This window comes from Cyprinus carpio, chromosome A13 (assembly GCF_018340385.1).
Source record: "Cyprinus carpio isolate SPL01 chromosome A13, ASM1834038v1, whole genome shotgun sequence".
Lineage (NCBI taxonomy): Eukaryota > Metazoa > Chordata > Actinopteri > Cypriniformes > Cyprinidae > Cyprinus > Cyprinus carpio.
In genome coordinates, this window is record NC_056584.1 from 21283528 (window position 1) to 21305964 (window position 22437).

At 35.5% G+C, this 22437-nt stretch overlaps 1 protein-coding gene across 3 annotated transcripts; it reads right to left on the reverse strand.

Annotated features, from left to right (window-relative positions):
- Positions 1 to 1552: 1552 nt before the first annotated feature.
- LOC109047664 (synaptotagmin-16-like) lies at positions 1553 to 21291 on the reverse strand. Of its 3 annotated transcripts, XM_042769354.1 has the most exons (8): positions 13687 to 13809; positions 12889 to 13606; positions 9827 to 10039; positions 7562 to 7878; positions 6137 to 6580; positions 4846 to 5029; positions 3247 to 3255; positions 1553 to 3139 (listed from the first exon to the last, which is right to left on the reverse strand). In XM_042769354.1, the coding sequence occupies exons 2-8, from the start codon at positions 13214 to 13216 to the stop codon at positions 3024 to 3026; spliced, it is 1611 nt and encodes a 536-aa protein (XP_042625288.1). In that variant the 5' UTR covers positions 13217 to 13606; positions 13687 to 13809; the 3' UTR covers positions 1553 to 3023. The 3 variants fall into 3 exon arrangements, with proteins under 3 accessions (XP_042625288.1, XP_042625286.1, XP_042625287.1); XM_042769352.1 differs by having other exon boundaries at positions 1554 to 3255; XM_042769353.1 differs by lacking the exon at positions 12889 to 13606 and adding an exon at positions 21011 to 21291 and having other exon boundaries at positions 1556 to 3255; positions 13687 to 13863.
- Positions 21292 to 22437: the final 1146 nt, after the last annotated feature.

Consider the following 22437-nt stretch of genomic DNA (forward strand, 5'->3'; position numbering starts at 1 on the left):
TTACAGGTCCTTCTCAAAAAATTTGCATATTGTGAAAAAGTTCATTATTTTCCATAATGTAATGATAAAAATTAAACTTTTATATATTTTAGATTCATTGCACACCAACTGAAATATTTCAGGTCTTTTAATATTGTTTTAATACTGATGATTTTCGCATACAGCTCATGAAAACCCAAAATTCCTATCTCAAAAAATTAGCATATTTCATCCGACCAATAAAAGAAAAGTGTTTTTTAATACAAAAAAAAGTCAACCTTCAAATAATTATGTTCAGTTATGCACTCAATACTTGGTCGGGAATCCTTTTGCAGAAATGACTGCTTCAATGCGGCATGGCATGGAGGCAATCAGCCTGTGGCACTGCTGAGGTGTTATGGAGGCCCAGGATGCTTCGATAGCGGCCTTAAGCTCATCCAGAGTGTTGGGTCTTGCGTCTCTCAACTTTCTCTTCACAATATCCCACAGATTCTCTATGGGGTTCAGGTCAGGAGAGTTGGCAGGCCAATTGAGCACAGTAATACCATGGTCAGTAAACCATTTACCAGTGGTTTTGGCACTGTGAGCAGGTGCCAGGTCGTGCTGAAAAAAACGAAAATCTTCATTTCCATAAAGCTTTTCAGCAGATGGAAGCATGAAGTGCTCTAAAATCTCCTGATAGCTAGCTGCATTGACCCTGCCCTTGATAAAACACAGTGGACCAACACCAGCAGCTGACATGGCACCCCAGACCATCACTGACTGTGGGTACTTGACACTGGACTTCAGGCATTTTGGCATTTCCTTCTCCCCTAGTCTTCCTCCAGACTCTGGCACCTTGATTTCCGAATGACATGCAAAATTTGCTTTCATCCGAAAAAAAGTACTTTGGACCACTGAGCAAACAGTCCAGTGCTGCTTCTCTGTAGCCCAGGTCAGGCGCTTCCTGCCGCTGTTTCTGGTTCAAAAGCACATGCCTGTGCACGGTGGCTCTGGATGTTTCTACTCCAGACTCAGTCCACTGCTTCCGCAGGTCCCCCAAGGTCTGGAATCGGTCCTTCTCCACAATCTTCCTCAGGGTCCGGTCACCTCTTCTCGTTGTGCAGCGTTTTTTGCCACACTTTTTCCTTCCCACAGACTTCCCACTGAGGTGCCTTGATCCAGCACTCAGGGAACAGCCTATTCGTTCAGAAATTTATTTCTGTGTCTTACCCTCTCGCTTGAGGGTGTCAATGATGGCCTTCTGGGTTAACCTCTTACCCATGATTGCGGTTTTTTGAGTAATGAACCAGGCTGGGAGTTTTTAAAAGCCTCAGGAATCTTTTGCAGGTGTTTAGAGTTAATTAGTTGATTCAGATGATTAGGTTAATAGCTCGTTTAAAGAACCTTTTCATTGATATGCTAATTTTTTGAGATAGGAATTTTGGGTTTTCATGAGCTGTATGCCAAAATCATCAGTATTAAAACAATAAAAGACCTGAAATATTTCAGTTGGTGTGCAATGAATCTAAAATATATGAAAGTTTAATTTTTATCATTAAATTATGGAAAATAATGAACTTTTTCACAATATGCTAATTTTTTGAGAAGGACCTGTATATCAAATATCACTAGCTATATATATAAAAAAAAACTCCATAAAGGATTGATCAGATCAGGCACTTTATATATGCATAAAGCATTACAGGCATGCATTAGAAAAGAGCTTGGGTTTTAACATCATAAGGATAGTGTTACGTTTGTCTGAAGATTTTCTTGAACATGCATAAGTGTCTGTGCTCTGAGTTTTGGTAAGCAGGATTGGTCTCTTTCCAAGAAATTAAAAATGAATGGGGACTGGAGCTTTCAAGCTTCAAAATGGATTCACAAGCATTATAAAAAAATAGTACATATGACTTGGGCACTATATACTATATAGTCTTCTCAAGCCATAGAATAGTTTTGTGAGAGGAACAGGCTGAAATGTATGCAATGATAATCTCCAGTGGTCTGTTAAGAATTTGTGATCAGATCTTTGAGGAATTGATTCAAATGAATTTAAGAACCAGATCAGTCTCGTCAAATGAATCATTCATACCATTTTCGTGAACTGTATCATTGAACTAAATTGAGTAAAAGGATTATTTCGTTAATCAGTTTCACTCGTAAACATGCACAGTAGAACAATGTTGGATGTCTAAATTTTCAATTAATAAAATTAGTCTTTTTAAAGCCTGGCCAGTACTAGTCCCCATTCATTGAAATTTCTGAAATGAGTTCAAAAACTTTTGTGTTCCAGTAGTAGAATGAAAACAATTCTTAATGGAACATTACGAGGGTGAGTAAATAATGACAGAACTTTCTTTTTTGGGTGAACTATACCCTGAAGTCATTTAGGGTATAAATTTATATTTTGACGTAAAATGTAATAAAAAAAATGTCAAATGTAACAAAAAGAAACAGCTTCCTCTCATCAGTAGGAGAGCATGATTGAAAGTGCACGTGTTCAACAGTTTTCTGCTCATTAAACATTTGGCCTCACCAAAACTGCTTCTGGTGTCAGTCTGAACTTGAGGCTTAAAAGGATCTGAAGAAAGACATTTAATCATTTCAAATCAATCCTCCATTCATGAAATCACTAGGCGACAATCACCGTGGCTCTGGCAATAATGCGTTTTGATTGGTTGCTGCTGGAGTTGAAGAGAGTAGTCAGTATATTACGCCATGAAGTCATTTCCTGGTTACCAGATAAGAGGCTGTATCAAGTACTCCCAGGGAGAAAGAAAAGTGGTGTGTTTCTTTGTGTTTGTATGTGCTTCCAAGATTTTTACAGTTGCATTATTATCTTTCTTTGGAACTGTTAAAAGTGCTTGTTCATTCCTGTTTTTGTGGTATTTTTGGTCTTGGCTTTCACCTCCTTCCCAAAGGAAAACCAAGCTGGATGCAGTAGGTATGAATGATTAGACTTCTATATCTCTCTCCTCTAAGCTTCCAGTAGTGTGTGCCAGCGGCAGACTTGTTGGTTTCCGCTCTCCTTCATGTCCTGCCAGTGAAGAAGTTCTTCCTCACCACTGCTGTTCTGGCCCAGAGCCACCCAGCCAATCATCTCCTTGCGCTTCATGTTCCGCCGATTGTAAATGGAGACCATTAATGTGACATCTGAGAGTTGGAACAGCGCGACCTGGAAGACAAACGTCTCCTTGAAGACAGGATTTGGCTGACTGCGACGGATGGACGTCTTACAGCGGGAAATCTCTTGTCCCATGGAGTTTAACAGAGTGAGCTTACCAAATGTATCTGAAAGAGAAACATAAGTCACTAAATCTCACTTCAATATATTTACTTAATAATCTTGAACATACACCTTTTTTTATTCCATTTTAGATTTATTCCATCTTAGCCTAGTGATCATATCTTTTTGTTATTGGATAATAATAATCTGTGAATTTGTTTTACATTAAGCAGCACAACTATTTTTAACATTGATAATAAGAAATGTTTCTTGAGCACCAAATCAGCATATTGAAATGATTTATGAAGGATTAGATGTAGATTAGTTTGTTTCTTCATAGGAATAGATTTAGAGAAATTCAGCATTACATCACTTGATCACAGATGGGTGCCATAAGAATAAGAGTCCAAACAGCTGATTACAACATCACAATTAAACCCACAAGTAATCCACACGACTCTAGTTCAACAATTAAAATCTTGTAAGGTGAAAAGTTGTGCTTTTGTAAGAAACAAATCTATCACTGTGTTTTAACTTTAAACCATAGTTTCTGGCTAAAATCCATAATCTATAATAATGCTTGAAAAGGTTCATGCCCTGTTGTCCTCTCACATCAAAATCCACCAAGATATTTTTTTTTTTTAGAATTGTTTCGGACTCTTTGGACTTGATCTGTGCATATTTCTCTCCTGAATCTGATGAGATGCCTTAATCTGGATAGAGCACTCTTATTTTAACCAGAAGTAATGTCTTGAAGTGGAATCATGTGGATTACTTGTGGATAATTGTGATGTTTTAATCAGCTGTTTGGACTCTCATTCTGACGGCACCCATTCACTGCAGAGGATCCACTGGTGTACAAGTGATGTAATGCTAAATTTCTCCAAATTTATTCTGATGAAGAAACAAATTCATCCACATCTTGGATGGCCTGAGGATGACTAAATTTTAAGCAAAATTTCATTTTTGGGCGAACTATTCCTTTAAGAGACATTAAAAGGGCACCTCAGTCGTGGTATTGCCGGCCTGAGACTCGAACCCACAACCTCAGGGTTAGGAGTCAAACTCTCTAACCATTAGTTAAACTCTCTAACCATTAAAAAAACCCAACAACCATTACACCACTACCCCCCCAACAAAATAAAAAACAATAATAGAATAGAACAATACAATAACAAAAACAAATATTGTTTTTATTTTTGAAGTAAGCACAAAACTGTGACAGCATTATATCACAGTATGTGATTGTGTGTGGTTTTCTTCAGAACTGACTCATCCACTTGATGCGAGAGGTGTGAGAAAAAGATCTGGGGTTCTGTGATCGATTAAATGCCCTGTAACTCCATTCACCGAGAAGCATCATTGTGAGATGTGACCATGACAGATTAAGAGTCATACGAACCGCATGAACGCTAAAAGCCTGATGTTTGACCCACAACACAACTTGTGAGGATGACACATTCAAGATGTGCTAGTACAAATGTCTGTTCTAGCTGCTTGTTTGTGTAGAAATGATTTATTGCAGTACATTTGCTCTAAATCAATATCAGACGGCTTCACAAAAGGTTATTTGCCAAGAGTCACTCCTGATGTTCTAATGATGCCTATGAATGTGTTTCTGAGCCTCTGTAAGTGTGAGTGGGATGTGTGTTTACCTGGAGGTCTGTTGAATGCGAAGTTACGGAAGTGGCTGCCTTTAATGATCTCCACAGACAGTCGTCCTGTGGTGGCGTTATATGATAAACCCAGCAGTAGTTCTGGGTTTCCACCGTGAGAAACAGAATGACTGGAGGAAGCACTGTCACTCTGAGCACTGAAAGGCACCGGGGCGTCTACTGTCTGCAGGGAGGGAAATCATTTGTACGTAAAGTATAATTCTACATAATTTTTCAGTATATGGACACTGTACTATTTCAATCTTCCTACTTCAAAATTTTTCTTTTTAATTATGAAATTATTTTTATTTATTTTCAGTGTACTGTTTAAAAATTTAATCCCTTGTTCATATGTACAACTTTACAGATGTACAAAATAATCTTTGCGAACAAATATGGTGGTAACCTCAGAAAAGTTCCAGCATTTTATATTCTGATGAGTCTTTAGGTAGAGAAAAGTTGATTTGTAAAGATTTGTAAAATTAAACATTCATAAAAAGCATTTCAGAAGCTGTTTGCACATAAAAGCATCTATCCAAAAGTATCAAAATGTATCTGTCCACTTGAGCCTTTAATATAAGGACAGTGTAAACGAAAAAAAATAAAAAAATCCACGCCAAAACTGCTAGTATATTTCACAAATATTTAGAAAAAACATGAAATTAGTAATAATAATAATTAGAAATAATAAAATAATAATTAGAACGAATGGCAATTAACAAGTAACTTAAATAAATGCTACATTTTATGTAGAAAAACATACGCCAATAATCTTCATTTACAACTTTGAAAAATCATTTTCAGCATTAGAGAATTCTGAGCCAGTGTTTCATTATCTCTATTGAATTGAAAAATGTGCTTTTCTGCTTTGCAAACCTAAATATTTTGCTTTCTGTGCTATATTTCATTTTGTCATTAATTCTGCACCAAGGTAATGTTATCTAGGATATGACTTTATATACTGTATATTTATAGATATATAGATAGATAAATAGATAGACCTTGAAATGAAGATTTAGAGGATCTAATTATGAATCAAAAATTTTAACAAAAATATGTATAGATGTAATATGTATAGATTATAATACAATAGAAATACAAATATTATTTCTGACACATATAAAAAAAAATATTAATAATAGAAAAATAATATTAACTTATTAATATTAATATTTAATATTAAATATTAAAAATGAATTTTGATTAAATTTGAAAAATCCTTACTGCTGAGCCATGGCACTTTACAAAAACACAAACAAACTTTTAATACTATTAAAGTGCACACACACACCTTGAGATTACTACGTGGCTCCAGCACCAGCGTGATCTGGAAGCGCCCTGTTTTATTCAGCCTGCTCAGCCTGTACATGGCCTCTCCCATCATCCTCTCCTTGTTCATCTTCCCCAGTGCGTACAGGCGGAACCGCAGCGCAGAGGAACCCAGATCCCCCAGTTCTAGATGTGAGAACCGGAATGTCTCCTCAAACCTGGGCATGGAGCCTTTCTGTACGGCCGTCTTGTGCCGCTGTCGTTTCCCAGGTAACAGCACCACGTGCACCTGCCAGGAGTCCATGCCACTCCGTGCCTTGTCTGGAATGCCTTGTGCCATTATCACTGTGACCAGGAGCCTGTGGGTTTCAGCCCGGTAGTCGAGGGCAAGTATGAGATCACCACATTTTGAGATACGATGCCCACGAGGGGAAGTGCTCAGCGGGTGGGATGGAGATTGTTCATGCTGGTAGAGAAAGGAAAACCTCATTTGCATATGTAAACACAAACATACTCCATGAATGTAAACATACAGATCTAAACACACTTTCACACACAACCTTCCGCGCCTCTCCAAATGGATGAGGATGATTTTACTGTGCAAAACTAATACATAAACACAAGGTGTTTCCATTAGCAACAGCTATCAGAGCCATAGAGCACAGACGACTCATGAATATTCATTAGAATTTAGTTCTCATAACACTTTGAGATGTGGAGAGAGATTTAGATGATCTAATTATGAACGGAAAAGTTAAAACATGGTGTAACACATAATAGTAATAATACACAACAGTAAAAATGTAATAAAATTTAAATAAATTAAAATAAGAAAATAAATAAAAAAATAAATCAGTAATCCATCCATCCATGTATCTATCTATCATCTTATAAAATTCACATTTTTGCATTATGTGTTTTGATTCATAAAGGGGGGTCGGTAGGATTTATTAATGTTTTTGAAAGAAACCACTAGTACTTACCAAGGCTGCATTTGGGTGATCAAAATACAGTTAAAACCTTAATACTGTTAAATATTATTTCAACTTAACATAACTGTTTTCTGTTTTAATATATTTTAAAATGTAGAAGCCTTTACTCCAGTCTTCAGTGTCACATGATCCTTCAGAAATCATTCTAATATGATGATTTGGTGCTCAAGAAACATTGTCTGCAATCAAACAGCTGTAAAAACAGTTGTGATGCTTAACTTTTTCTTTTTTTTGGAAAATAAAATATATTTTTTGGACTCTGATTTTTCAGTTCAAAAAGCATTTGTTTGAAATAGAAATCTGTTGTAACCTTGTAAATGCCACTTTTGATCATCCCTGCTGAATCAAAGTATTAATATCTTTTTAAAAAATTCATACTGACCACAAACATTTAAACCTAGTCTATATAGAATGATAAGAAAAGATCTGGCTTTGTTGCACACAAGCACACACACCTCAGAACTCCATGTGGGTGTACTATCCGTAGCCTCACTGTTGTCGTAACCATGATTGTCGACTGCCAGACTCCTTTGTGGGGTTTGCCGCCCCACGCGGCTCAGGCGGCTGCCCTCATCCCTGGATAGAGCTTCCACACCGTCCCCTGTGTCCTGGGAGCCCACAGAGATTTGCTCCGCCATCAGAGAGAGGGGGTCAGTGAGTGTCCGGCCCTCAGGAAGAGGACTCCGTGACAATGGGTCTCTCGGCTCAGACCCTACACGTCGCCTAGACGAGAGGGGATCCTGAAAACTCTGCACACTGTTTCTCTCAGCTTCTACACGGAAAGAATTAGAGAATTATTTTATATGACTGTTGCACAGAACATTTTGATGTTTCTCCTAAAATTCCTTGGCATAAATAAAAATGGTAACAGTGTTTTGATTGTGGACGTCTTGGCAATTCTGATCACAGTTTGAGACATCTTTAAGATCTCTGCTGAAACACTAAAGGAGGCCGATGTCAGGAGGACAATATAAGAAGCAAAAGTCTCCATTTAATCTCACTGCAGTTTATGAGAAACAACTAAGCTATTATAGAGATCTCATATGTAAATTTTAATTCCATTGGGTAATTCAAATAAACAGACGACTATATTTAGAAAGAACAATTTAGTAGTAGATTTTTAATAGAGAAATAAAGACATGATTAACAGCTCTGTCACACACACACACACACATACTTTCCCTGAATGTTTAGCAAATGAAATTTTATTGACACTCTGACAGATATCATAATTGCAGGACAGGCTCCCTTGACCAATCAGGCTCTCCGGAGCAGATGACAATGATTGTAATTTATGGCTTTAAGTGCTTGTCCTGCGTGACTCGATGAATTTCACTGAATTAAATCTCTTTCAGGGTGCAAACTGTTCTACTCAGCAGCAGTGACCAATTAACTGCAGACAGGGCCAGTTACTTTGTTACCACGGCAACTGAAAAGACGCTTTTCCATGGCAACTGATGCTGATGAACATTCTGAGAAATATAGCTCCATACAGCAAGAATTCAGTGGACATAAACAACCAACTGGAAGCTGTTTTAGTTGAGCTATGTCTAATATTTAATAAGCATTTTTATGTAACATTATCAGATTGAATGTTTTGAAAATTCATTAAATTTATTGGTTCTCATTCCTGGTTTGTTTTAAAACTCTCAAAACTGAATCAATCTAAGCAAAAGTCTCCATTTGATCTCCATGTAATTGCACTGCTCTCTAAGAGAAAACAAGCAAATATTAAATGCATCTCATTTGTTAAATATCATTCAAAAATATTACCAAAGTAAAAGGTCTCGTAAATGTAGAACAATATATTCCACAAACCACTAGTCAGCACAGTTTCTGTCCATCAAGCTTTAATCTTCTGTTTGTTAGGAAAACTTTTTTTTGGTTTACCACAGTTTTATTTCAGTCATTATAAATGACATTTTATTTATAGTTTTAATAATTTAGTTCTTTGTTTTTGTCACTTTAATTAGGCTTTCATTGTTTTATTTCCTTTTTTGTTTTAGGTTTAGTTTGAGTCATTTTAGTAATTCAACATAATTCAGTTAGTTTGCAGGGCTAAATAAATAAAACTTTTTTTTTTAAGTTTTCCATATAATATTTATATTTTGTTTTATTACAGCTTTATTTAAAGTGTTTAAATGATTTTTAATAGTTTTAGTTAACAATATCAACACTGATTTACCATAAAGTTAATTAATTCGATTTTTATTGACAAATCTTTTTAATAAAGATCAGCCCAACAGTCAGCCAAAGTCAAATTTTTTTTTGAAAGGCTTATTTATATATATATATATATATATATATATATATATATATATATATATATATATATATATATATATATATATATATATATATATATTGTGTGTGTTATTCTGATAACAGAATAAAAGGCAATATTTTATTCACAATCACCCACACTCACACACTGAAAACATACCCACACCTACCCTTCAAGTAGACATGCTTTTGAAATAACTGAATAACCTTAATGAATGAATGAATGAATTTCTTAAATTCATTTCACTGTCCTTTTTTTATTATTTTTAAACCATGGCTCTGAGCTCAATTTATCAGCGAGGAGCTGCTTCAAAGTCTAGTGAAATATTCAGTGTGGTTGACATATATGTGGCTGTCATGTATATCAGGAAAGCATAACTACGCTATGCATATTTATATACAAATGTCTGAGATAATAGGAGAATGTGGCTGTGTACCTTCACAGTCAGATGGCTCTGTGCTTCCTTCTTCCTGGTCAGACAGCAGCCGTTTAAATTTGTGAAGTTGGCCTGGTGCATTCTGGGTGTCGAGCTCCGAAACCCCTGAACGGAAGCTTTGTGAGCGGGAAACAGAGATCTCAAACTGCTTTGCTAACTCATCATCGCTGTCTGATGAGCTGGAAATCTCACCGTCATCGCCGTAACTATTCACTGCACGCACACAGATGGGGACAGATGGACAAAAAAGGGGCAAACAAAAAAGTTACAAAAATGTAGGAAGAGATATATGCAGAGAAAATGAATGAATATGGACCACTACAGGCCAACGAGTCCAAGGCATTGCTGTGGTTGCTATGGTGCTTTGGGTTATTACTGGGCAATTACCATTCCTATACTAGGTGGATGGTAGATTGTTGTTAACTAGTCAAAAGAGTCCTTCCTTGAGACATTGGCTCCGGTTCTTTGTTCAATGCAAGTCTATGGGAATTTTTTTCCCATTTTATTATACACTAAGCGAAAATCAAGTCTGATTGCTCAGAAAACTGAAAGAACACCTCTTCTCAACAAGTCACACAATTTGAGGAATAATTCATGTGTTTATAACAACCTCTAACCACCATTCAAAAGTTTGAAAATAGAGTAATAACAGTAAAAATTTAAATTATTATGGTTTAAACTTTGATACTTTTCAGTTTTAAAAAAATTAAAAAGAAAAGCATATTTATTTGAAATATAATTTTTTTTTTTACATTATAAAAGTCTTTACTATCACTTTTGATCAATTTAATGCATCCTTGCTCAATAAAAGTACTAATTTCTTTCTAAAAAAATCTTATTATCCCAAACTTTTACAAGGTAGTGTATACACAATTTAACTGTGATAATGCCTTAGCAAGAACCATTAATAAAAAATAAATAAAAACTTTTACTTCACTCTGATGCAGGACACTCTGACCGCAATAACCTTTTTTTTTTTTTCCCAATATTCCATCAAGTGAGATAGAAAGACAGTGTTGTTGGTAGGTGACTCAGACATGGTGGTATTTTGAATGATAATGTAGAGTGTGTAGACAGGCATGTCCACCATATTATCAATCATAAGAGAGTGGCCAATTAGTGTCTTTGGGTCTCTTTTTCTCTCTCATCCATTATAGTTGTACTTCCATTCATTTCACTGCATTTCACCACATCATTCACTAACAGACATCAAATTAGGCCAAGTGGCTATGTAAGGAGCAGCACTAGAGGTTGCCATGGTTACCAGTCCCTCACGCTGAAGTGTTCTCCTCAATGTACACACTGAGTGCATTCCATATGACATAAATGATACCTACGCAGGGAAACTGAAAGAAGAACAATCATAGCAGCTGTGCCATTCGTAACAGAACAGCTCATAAATAACTGCTGCAAAGAACTCTTCAAAACAAATGCCCTTAGAGTCCTACTCATTGACATTTTGTATGGAATACATAATGAACCAGGTTTAATTCTCTGATTATATACAGAAAAAAAACCTTTAAAACCATTACATTTCAGTGGTTAATGTTATTTTTTACATACATTAATAAATATTTTAACATTTTGAATGAAAACTTACTGTATTATGAATAAATATGAATGAACAATAAACATCAGATCAGTATATTTAGAAATAGCAATTATTATTAATATGTTCGAAAGATTAAAAAGCATTTAATATTTCTTCAAAATGGTAACATTTTAAAAAGTTTTGATCATTTAAAAAAAAAACAATATGAACTGTTAATTTACTAAGTGACAGACACGCCAATATCTTGTTTTAATTTTATTTTTATTTTTTATTGAGATGTGAATTTCAGAACCTTTTCCTGCTCAGCCCTATAAACAGATTTCTATCAAACCCCATATAGAAATATGAAATGATTTTCAAACATTTACTGGCTAACTTTCTTTTTCAATATATATATATATATATATATATATATATATATAAAAAATATTTGCTGGTCCCCACTGACTTCCATAGTAATATTTTTCATACTAGGGAAGTCAATGGGGACCACCAACTGTTTGGTTACCAACATTCTTCAAAATATCTTTTTACATGTTCCACAGAAGAAAGATACTCATAAACAGCTATTCAGTCAGTGATGACAGAATTTTCATTTTTGGGTGAACTATTCCTTTAACAAGCATGTTAAGAGTATCTTAGGTGAGTATATTAAGACTGTGTATGACTGAATATTTGTAAATTTGTGTGCGTGTGTGTGTGTGTCTGTGGGAGTGAACATGATGTGTGTATGTGTGCATAGTGTATTCATGTGTAAATTTAATGACTCTCCTATTTGTTTTGAGAGGGTGTTCTCAGTTTACTGATTATCTTAAATATTCAGAGAGAAACACAAAAACACACACACACAAGGCTGTGTTAAACCCTGCATATGACTGTCTGTGTATCTGTGTTTAGTGTCTTTCCAAGCAACAGAATTTCTCATAAACTTTTGCAAACAATCAAAATTTAGTATGAAGGATTGACAATAAAGATATCTGAAAGCTAAAGCTAAACCAAATGTGCGAGACTTCCAATTCATTAGCTGCTATAGGCAAATCATTTGTAGAGTGCAGTGAGCAGTAAGCTATTTGTGCTAAACCAGTGTGCATATCACTACAATGTTAACTAGTAACAATTTGATAACAAATACCATGTTGCAATATTAAACAGCATAATGGATTGTTTTTTTTTTTACAGCTAAAATAACTGGAATAACTGTCTGACACCGGATGCACATTTGAAGTACAAATGGCCACAGCTGCTCTTACATTAAAAATAAGGTGGACTGAGCAAGCCAAAAGTTACTGTAGCAAGGAGAAGAAGAAGAAAAATTAGGACCCTAACTAACACTACAATCATGAAGCTACCAGGCACTATTTTCACAGAGGTAACAAAAAGTTACACAGCAAACATGTAACCAGCTTTTGAAAAGAAAAGAACCACCAGTGATGTCTAAACTAAATGAACGGACAGCAGTCTCAACAAAAATGGACCAAGTCACTTGAACAACTTCTAACCCACATCTTACCAGCATCAGAGCAGCGTGAAGCCTGCAGACTCCTCCTGCTCTCCAGCTCATCTGTCTCTTCACTGATGGGAGTCAGACGTTTGACAGAGAGGGCATAATCAAACCTGCTGCCCTGACCTCGCAGCGCCAGCTTCTCCTGTGGATCCACTCCAGATCCATGAACAGCCATCAAGTTCTGCTCCACCTCTGAACTCTCATCCTTCACTGACACCTCAGAGTCAACAACCCGGTTTAGGCTGAGGCGGCGAAAGCCATTGGAAAAAGCATCTGAAATCTCAGCGAGCCATGAAGAGAATGCTGGGATACCTGCCTGAGGAATGTCTGCCATTCCATCAGATTTCAAACTGTTTTCCGCAACAGCTCAAAAGTAGGTCTATTTTCAGATGCACAGAAGACCAATTGAATTCCTTCATGACATCTCATAGGGCAGACAGAGTAAATGTTTACTAAAGGAGCTGCTTTGAAATACCACAACAGAACTTCCTCCAACACCCAGCTGATATACTGACTGTGTAACGTGTGTGTATAACCAAAAGGTGCAGGGTTTACTCATAGGTGAGTGTGTGTATATGTGTTTGCCAGGAATGAATAGAGATAGGGACAACCCACAGAGCACACAAAGATGTGTGTGATTCAGTCCATTTAATGTAGATAATTGGATCCCAAACACTCCAACTGTCTGCCAATGGTCATCAAACAGACTATTATTATATTCACCCTGTATTTGAGAAAATATTTTAATAATGAAGTTCACCTTTTCCAAAATAGAAAAAAGTTTGCCTGAACAATAATACTCACCGAGTCCCTGGTGAATCCCAGAACGGTCTCTACGTTTGCGCCGGCTGTACTGCTCGAGGCATGGCAGCCCACCGACACGAGCGAAACAAAGCATCTTATTGATGAAAAGAAAGAGTATGGCCAGCAAGATGACAAAGATGCCAACGGCTGACAGGAAGCCCACCGCCTCGGGAGTGACTGGTGAGGGGACAGACACACAGATACAAATTGATCAGAAGCATTTAAGTATAGAAGTTTAATTTTTATACTGTATTAATGACGTTTTCTGTCCTTTAAAGCAGAGGTCCCCAACCACCGGGTCGCAACCCACTACCGGGCCGTGGAGGAATTGTTACCGGGTCGCAAGAACGTTCGGGGAAAAATGTGTATATATGACACTCTGTAATTTATTGTGTTTTAATGATTGTTCTTGTATGCGACTGATATGGAGTAGCAATTTGACAATTTCATGTTAAATAAGTAAATGAAAGATTGCTCGGATCGGTCACATATTAGAGGTTAAACGGATCGCAGTTGATCCGTGATACATACGGACGAGACCCTATACTGTTCGGCACGCACATGATTCCCAGATTAATTTGAAACATAAAAAAATAAATAAATATATTAAAACCAAATAAATATATATATATATATATATATATATATATACATAAAAACTGCCCTATTGAATGTAAATAATGTTTGTGCCAAGATTTCTCTCAAATTCTTTTGCTGCTAATACAAGTGATGTATTATTAAATGAATTTAAAAATAACAAAATCTACACAAAGTCTAAGAACACAGATGTCTTCCTAGGCTGGATTTCCTACTTAAAAAGGGATTTAAAAGTGATCTAAAATGATAATTTAATGCAAATTATTACAGCATTGCTCAAAACATGTGCTGCAACAGAAAATAATTCATAACTAAATATATTTGCAAAAATGCCAGTCTGTATATATATACAAGTTCAATTAGTCATATTGCTCACATTTGCAATTTTTTCATTAAAAAGGGAATTTGTTGACTATACTGTAGACTGATCTCTGCCTGGTGGAGAACAGCCCTGCAGCAGACAGAGAGAAACCATGGCCTCATATTCAGCACATATTCATCAAATGTGCTTTGAAGTGAACACTTCAAGTGTAAAATGGACCATTAAGTTGCATAAGGGCGAATATTTCACAGAGTCTGAGAGGACAGGCACTCCTGAGTGTGTGATTGAGAGTGTTTACATGTGTGTGTTGAATGAAAAGCTGAAGCTGAACACTATTATGCTGAACCATCTAATCTGCACCCACACCAACACCCACACACACACACACACACACACACACAAGCCAATTACAGTCACAGTTGTCGCTGCGATGAACACAACTACCACTCACACAAACGAGTGTGAAAAACATGAGCAGAGACACATATGGTTATAAAAACAAGAATGAGAAAAGAGTAAACCTCCACACTCCACTTCTGCTGAACATCTTTCATGAGGGTGAGTGAAATGATGACAGAATTTGCATTTTTGGGTGAACTTTCAAGATTCAAGTGAGATTACGTGTGAATTTCATATCCAAACACTTGGCCATGCTTTCTGCACTCTTCTACATGTGCAAGCAAGAACACACTGACCTTGTAAGCTAAGAAACACACATTCACACACACCCACATGGACCTCTGTACTGCATGAGCAGGATGGTTTCCTTGGAAACAACTCAAGCATTCTGTGAGAAGTGATCTGTGCATGGCTTTGTTCACATAAACACACACGTTTCATGTTGCCATGGATTTTCCGTTCTTGAGTGCACAGAGTTCAGGCAAGCTCTAAATATTATTTAACATCACTATAGCATTATTAATTACTATCACCATACTTGGCCACGTCACCTCATTTCCTTTCCTTTCCATTTAGGAGCTTTTGCATCTCAAGGTACCACCCCAGTGACAGCTTTGTACCTTTTTCTGAGAATGAGTGAGAAGTGATTCGAACATTGCTTTTGTTAATAAATGAAAAACAAAATATGGGGAGATGGAAAGAAAGGAACTCAATAAAGACTAACATCATAAAGTTCTTGCCATGCCTGAAAATTGTAAAGCATCTCCATCTATTGGCCATTTGTATGAACTACATCATAAAACTGCTTCGAATGAGGAACAATTACTTGAAAATCCTCAAGTTAAATAGTTAGATTTTAAGTTTGTGTTTTATTAATTTATGTAACTAAAAGACTTTAAATTACATTAAGATAATGTAGTAGATATAAGCACACACATTCCACATCTAATAGCTGATTAGATATGGAAGAAGGAAAAATGAATGTTCATCAAGACAAACTTTTAATGTTGAGCTTAACAAAGCCTTTGAAAGTTACGTTTTTTTAAAATGCTCAAAATTTTGAAAGCCAACATTAAGGGCTTGCCATTATTTAATTGGTACAGGATGTTGTCTCTCTCCATTTTTCAGTAAGCTTCCTGTCAGACTCGAACACCCTTCCTGACAGCTGAAAACTGAAGGATTCTCTCTCAAAATCCACTATACTCTAAACATAAAGGTACAATGTTACAAAATATTTGCTTTTTACATATTTTTACATATATGCTTTTATTCTGAAAATTCTATTCATCAGAAAATCCTGTAAAAACTTTCCATAAAAATATAAAGCAGTAGAACCATTTGAACTGTGAAAATTATAAGAAATGTTTATATCATTTCAAATCAGCATATTAGAATGATTTCTGATGGATCATGTGACACTGAAAACTGGAGTAATGACTGCTGAAAAATCTGCTTTGCCTTCACAGAATCATTTCATTTTAAAATTAATTAAAGTAGAAAATAGTTTTAGATCACAATAATATTTCACAAAATTATTGTTGCACTGTATTTTAATCAAACAAATGTAGCCTTGTTAAGGATAAGTCTCTTCTTTCAAAAACATTAGAAAATCTTACCAACCCCAAACTTCTGAATGAAAAGTAACCGCTGATTTCTGAGCTGAAAAAAAATCTAGCCTACTTAGGACCTTCTGGAAAATCATATCTGTAAACCAATTCAATACATAATAATAATAATAATAATAATAATAATAATAATAATAATGCATTTTATTTATAATGGGCTTGCCTTGGACCCAAATCGCTAGTAGTACCCTTACGCTCACAAGCATATCATGTACAAACACAAATTCTTTGAATCCTGGATTGGTGTTGTATAATTTATACTGGAGCATCATGTTCACCCAAAAATGAAAATTCTGTCATTAAAGGGGTCATATGATGTGATTTAAATTTTTTCTTTCTCTTTAGAGTGTTGCAAGCTCTTGGTGCATAAAGAAGATCTGTAAAGTTTCAAAGACTAAAGTCTCAAATCCAAAGAGATATTCTTTATAAAAGTTAAGGGTCAACCACACCCCCTAAAACGGCTCTTTCTAACACATCCCCACATCTCTACATCACTATGTGGGAAGATTTGCATAATGCCGCCCAAATGTTCATGCAAAGAAAGAAGGCGTAACTTTTATTCTCGCTGTTGCCATGTTGTGGAGTCGCTGTGTGTTTTGTTGAAGTTAAACATTATTTGGCCTTCCAAAAGAGGACATGACTAGAAAAAAGTGGTTAAGTTGTATTTCAGCACTGTAGGTACATTGTAATTGTAAGTACATTTTTTATATTTAAATAATTTGCCAATGATGATTCAAATGCGACTTTTGAGCAGTGTAGAGCAGCGCTTGTTGTTTGTTGTTTCTCAGATCACAAATGCAGACATGGTTTTACGTTTATGCAGCGCGATACGCAAAGCAACGCAACATGTAAAAAGACAGTATAAGTCATTATAATCAGTAATTATGTACCCAATGGATGTAACAAATGCCTAATTTGTAATGGGTTTTATTGGTTTTGTCACATCTAGTGATGTCCGGATCGCAGACGAATCTTTCTATTTAACCAGATCTTCTTAGTGAACCGCTCGAACCAGTTCACCAAATCTATCTGAATCATTTGAAACGGTTGGCGTCTCCAGTACGCACTAATCCACAAATTATTTGGTTTATAAACGGGCCTTACACTCCCTCTGACGCGAAATAAACCATTATCCCGAGTTATTCAGTTATTCCTAACAGTACATTGACTGAACTGCTAAAAGAGAACCGATGTTGGGATGTGCACGAGCTGAGCAGCTGGACTGAGTCTCGTGCTGCTGGCCTGGGAGACGGCACAGTATGTTAAGTGGCATAACATTGCCGTCACACACTTGAGGCATTCGGCCAATCACAATGCACTGAGTAGCTGGCCAATCAGAGCACACCTAGCTTTTCAGACTGATGAGCTTTGTAAAAATTGATGAAAGGCGGGGCATAGAGGAGAAACAACAATGTACAGTATGTGGAAAATAATGTTTTTTGAACCTTAAACCGCATAAACACATTGCATTACACCAAATACATAAAATAATGTTCTTTTTGGCAACGTCATATGATCCCTTTAATTACTTACCCTCATGTTGCTGTTACTCATCTTAGTTCATCGCGATCTCACAAAGATATGTTATCAATAAAGTTCTCTACACTGTAAAACTAATCTCTTATTTACATTGTTAACTCTTTGTTATAATGAGATGATTCGCGCTGAACACAACCTGAACAAAACCTCCAGCGATTTGGGCAGTGAGTGGATTCTAACTTAAATGCCTCTGATTCAAGAAATCAACAGATATGTCTGTGATTAGCTACATTGCTCAACGCTGCAAAAACACACTGAAATAGAAATTGACCTCCAGAGCACAAACCATAACCCACTGGACAGTTTGCCAAATCTGCAATAAAATGCCATTAAACCAGCTTTATCTAAGGGTGCTTAGCACCTTCTAGCACCCCCGTAGAACTGGGCCTGCGTAAGACCTTCATTCATCTTCGGAACACAAATGAAGATATTTATGATGAAATCCGAGAGCTTTCTAACCCTGCATAGACAGCAACGCAACTGACACATTCAAGGCCCAGAAAGGTAGTAAGGACATTTTTAAAATAGCATGCGTTGTGGTTCTCTGATGAATGGCGGGCGAAGACTGACCTGGAAGAGTAGAAATCATTGAATAAAGTCATTATTTTTGTTTTCTTTTTGCCCAAAAAGTATTCTTGTAGCATCATAACATTACAGTTGAACCACTGATGTCACATGGACTATTTAACAATGTCCTTACTACCTTTCTGAGCCTTAAATGTTTCAGTTTTGTTGCGGTCTATGGAGGGTCAGAAAGCTCTCGGATTTCATCAAAAATATCTTAATTTGTGTTCTGAAGATGAATGAAGGTCTTACGGGTTTGGAACGATATGAGGGTGAGTAATTAATGACAGTATTTTAATTTTTGGGTGAACTATCCCTTTAAAGATGGGAAGGGTCTCTCTCCAATTGTTCATGTTTTACATGTAGATTAATGCTTTTCTGTCTCCTCCTTCAAAACACACACACCTGAGATCATAAAATCCCTCCGTCTCTCACTGTCACACTCTAATAAAGGCAGAGGTGGGGAACCGAGACACAGGTTAAGAGCAGAATGGAATGCAGCAGGATTCTGGTCTCTCCTGGGTCCAGAGTCTTTAACGATTAGACTACTTAGGTTGTAGGTAATTTTTTCATCTGAGCTATCTAGAGATCTAAATAGAACTAATGCAATTAGAGATAAAAGTGAAGTAATGCATAATAAAATTACAAAAATTAATTTGCACATTAATTTTTTCTAGGCAAAGTTTTACTATCTCACCCTGGTTATAAAAAATTAGGCCTATGTATTAATAGTAGGGTAAATAAATGATTAAAATAAAATATTTATTAGTTCTCCAACTACAGAGGAGAAATCAATAAGAGAACCAATTTATTATAAGTGAACTCCACCATTATGGAATATGGGAGACCAAATCTCATGTTTCTTGTTTTGACAGTAAATATTTCTCAGATTGAGATGTTTCTACGGACTCTATTAACATTTCCACCATTATTGCCTAGGACAAAATATGCAGATCATTTCACACAGTAAAGCATGTTTTGTTACATGGGGTAAGTTGACACAAAGGATTTTTATATTCTAACTGCTTACAACAGATTTTTAAAAACTATTATCAAAATTAAAAAAGTAATCCTCTTAAACATATCAGAATTTCAAATGCATTATAATCTGATGGTTTTCAAGCCAAATTAAAAAGTAAACATATAGAGAGAGAGAGAGAGAGCTATATATATATATATATATATATATATATATATATAGAGAGAGGAGAGAGAGAGAAGAGAGATTAGAGTACGAGAGAGGAGAGAGAGAGAGAGAGAAATGATAAAACTCTTGTGTTGACCAATAGAAACTGAAACTTATAGATTTAATACAATTACAAAACCTAAAAACATTCTCTCGGATGTTTTATTCTGTGCACTTGTTTAACCAGAAGCTATTATAAAATCAGAATGTTATTTACAAAAAACTCTGGAGAAAATATATGTTACCCCTATAAAAAACTCCAAAAAAAACCTGCACAATACATCACTACAAAACAAAAATGAACATTTCATTAATAGAAACATCTCTTTAATGATTTATTAACTGAACTATTTTAAGTACTTTGGTTATTTCAATTCCATAGCAAACAAAACAAAATTTAAATAGAAAAATAAATGACTTTCGAACAAACCTGATTTCTGAAGGTTTATTTCATAGAAACAGCTGCAAAATCTGCCATCTGAGACTGACAGTGGTTTGTCAGTTAGCTGAAGGTATTGGACAATCCTGAAAAAATGAAGCTTCTTCAAACTATGCTTTATCTGTGCTAAAATATGTATGACATCTTCTGTATTAAAGATCAGGGCCTTGAACAACTTAAAATGGATTTTAGTATAAGTGTATTGATGTGGATTTCTGATTATGTGATAATTAGCTATTACCTTTGAACTTGTAAGAATAAAATAAAAATAATTTCAATAAATTTTTATCCATTTTTTTCTATTCGAAAAACTAAATTGTTTTCTAAAATGATGTTGTGATGGTAATGACATACCGGGACAGATTTTTGTATAATTGTTGTTGATTATATAAAACATCGAATGAAATTCTCCAGTCGTGTTTATAATCGTTTAAATGACATGTCATTTGTTATAATGTCATAGTAGACTAGAGGAGATGAACCCTAGATGATATGAATGATGCTGGCACAATTCATCGCTGAGCCCTGCCGCAAAATCAGCCAAAGAGCTTTAATAAACAAACTTAATACAAAGCATTATAAAATTATGAAAAAATAATAAAATGAAAAAATTCAAAGCTTTATAAAATCGTTCAAAGCAACGCGATACTTACTATCTGATGCCATGTTCGCGTTGCACTGAACCACCGGCGTCAGTCACCCGCCCTATCGATCAATATCTATCCATATCTTCATAAGTAAAGCTCCAGGGAATCAAAGAGGCTTGGCGACCGGTCCTACTGCACGTATGAGCCCGTCTGTCCCCGACAAACCTGCTGGAGACGGCGGAGAAGCCCACCGGGACACGCTGCTTTCGCGGGCGAGAATGCATACGGGCACGCGGGCATCTGGACGAGAACGCGCTGCGCGCCCTGCTACGCTCTGCCGAAATGTCCTCTAAATTAGAACCTTCATCCAGGCTCAATTATGTAGACTACAATGTATGTTTTTACCATGTGCTGTAACCGTTTCCCTGATGGACTTTCAAATCTTAAAGTTTTTGCAAAAAATCTTATATTAAATTTGACTACATCGTAAGACTATGATTATTCAAACAAATAGTAAAATAATTTCGTATAGTGTAAAAATGACCAATAATTGTGCCACTGAGTTTAATCAAATATTAGTGTACTTGTTTACCAAGGAGACAACAGTGACAGCGAAGACCATGCACGTAAATAAATAAATAAATAAATAAATAAAAATAAAAAATACTTTCCAATTAAGCTATTTTATTATGCAAAATTATGCAAAGACTGAAAATATAATTTAATTGTGGGTATTTATGATACATAAAATACTAGCTATAAACAAAAACATTTTAGAAAAATTTGTAAATAAAGAATATGAAAACTGTTCTTTAAGAGTGTTTACACAATGCATGCAAATATGAGTCAGTCATATGAATCATCAAGAGCAACACTTAATAGTTTGAGATTTACTGAAAATCTACTCTCAGATCATGCAAAGCAGTTAGTAGCTAAAAATAAGGCTTATCAAATTTTTATAAGCATTATTATATTGTAAGCATAATTTTCAATCAATCTACAGGAACAGAATAAGTGGAATTAAAAAAAAATACTGTTATTTACAGTTAAACAAGGCTGGCAGCTAAATTTTCCGCTGAGTAATGTAATTTTACAGTGCATGTACTGTAATATGGAATGACAGTTTATTACTGTAAAATATATTACAGTACTGAACTGTAAAAAAAAATATACGTACAGTGTAATACTGTAATTTATTGGGGTTGGTATTATACAGTTTTTTATGTATTAGGTTTTTTATATTAAAAATGTTTGTTATTTATGATTTAAAATTTGTATTCTAAAAAGAAAATTTCTTAAACACAAAAGATGGCCTTAAAACTTTGGACTTTTATTAAAGCCAATATATAAAATACATTAACATTGTTTCCACTTAAATATGTGGACATTAAAATAATGGACAAAATACAATTCTCTGAACATGTACTGTAAAACAGCAATACTTTTTTCTGCAATGTACATGCACACTGAAGAGCAGCATACTGAAATCCTGT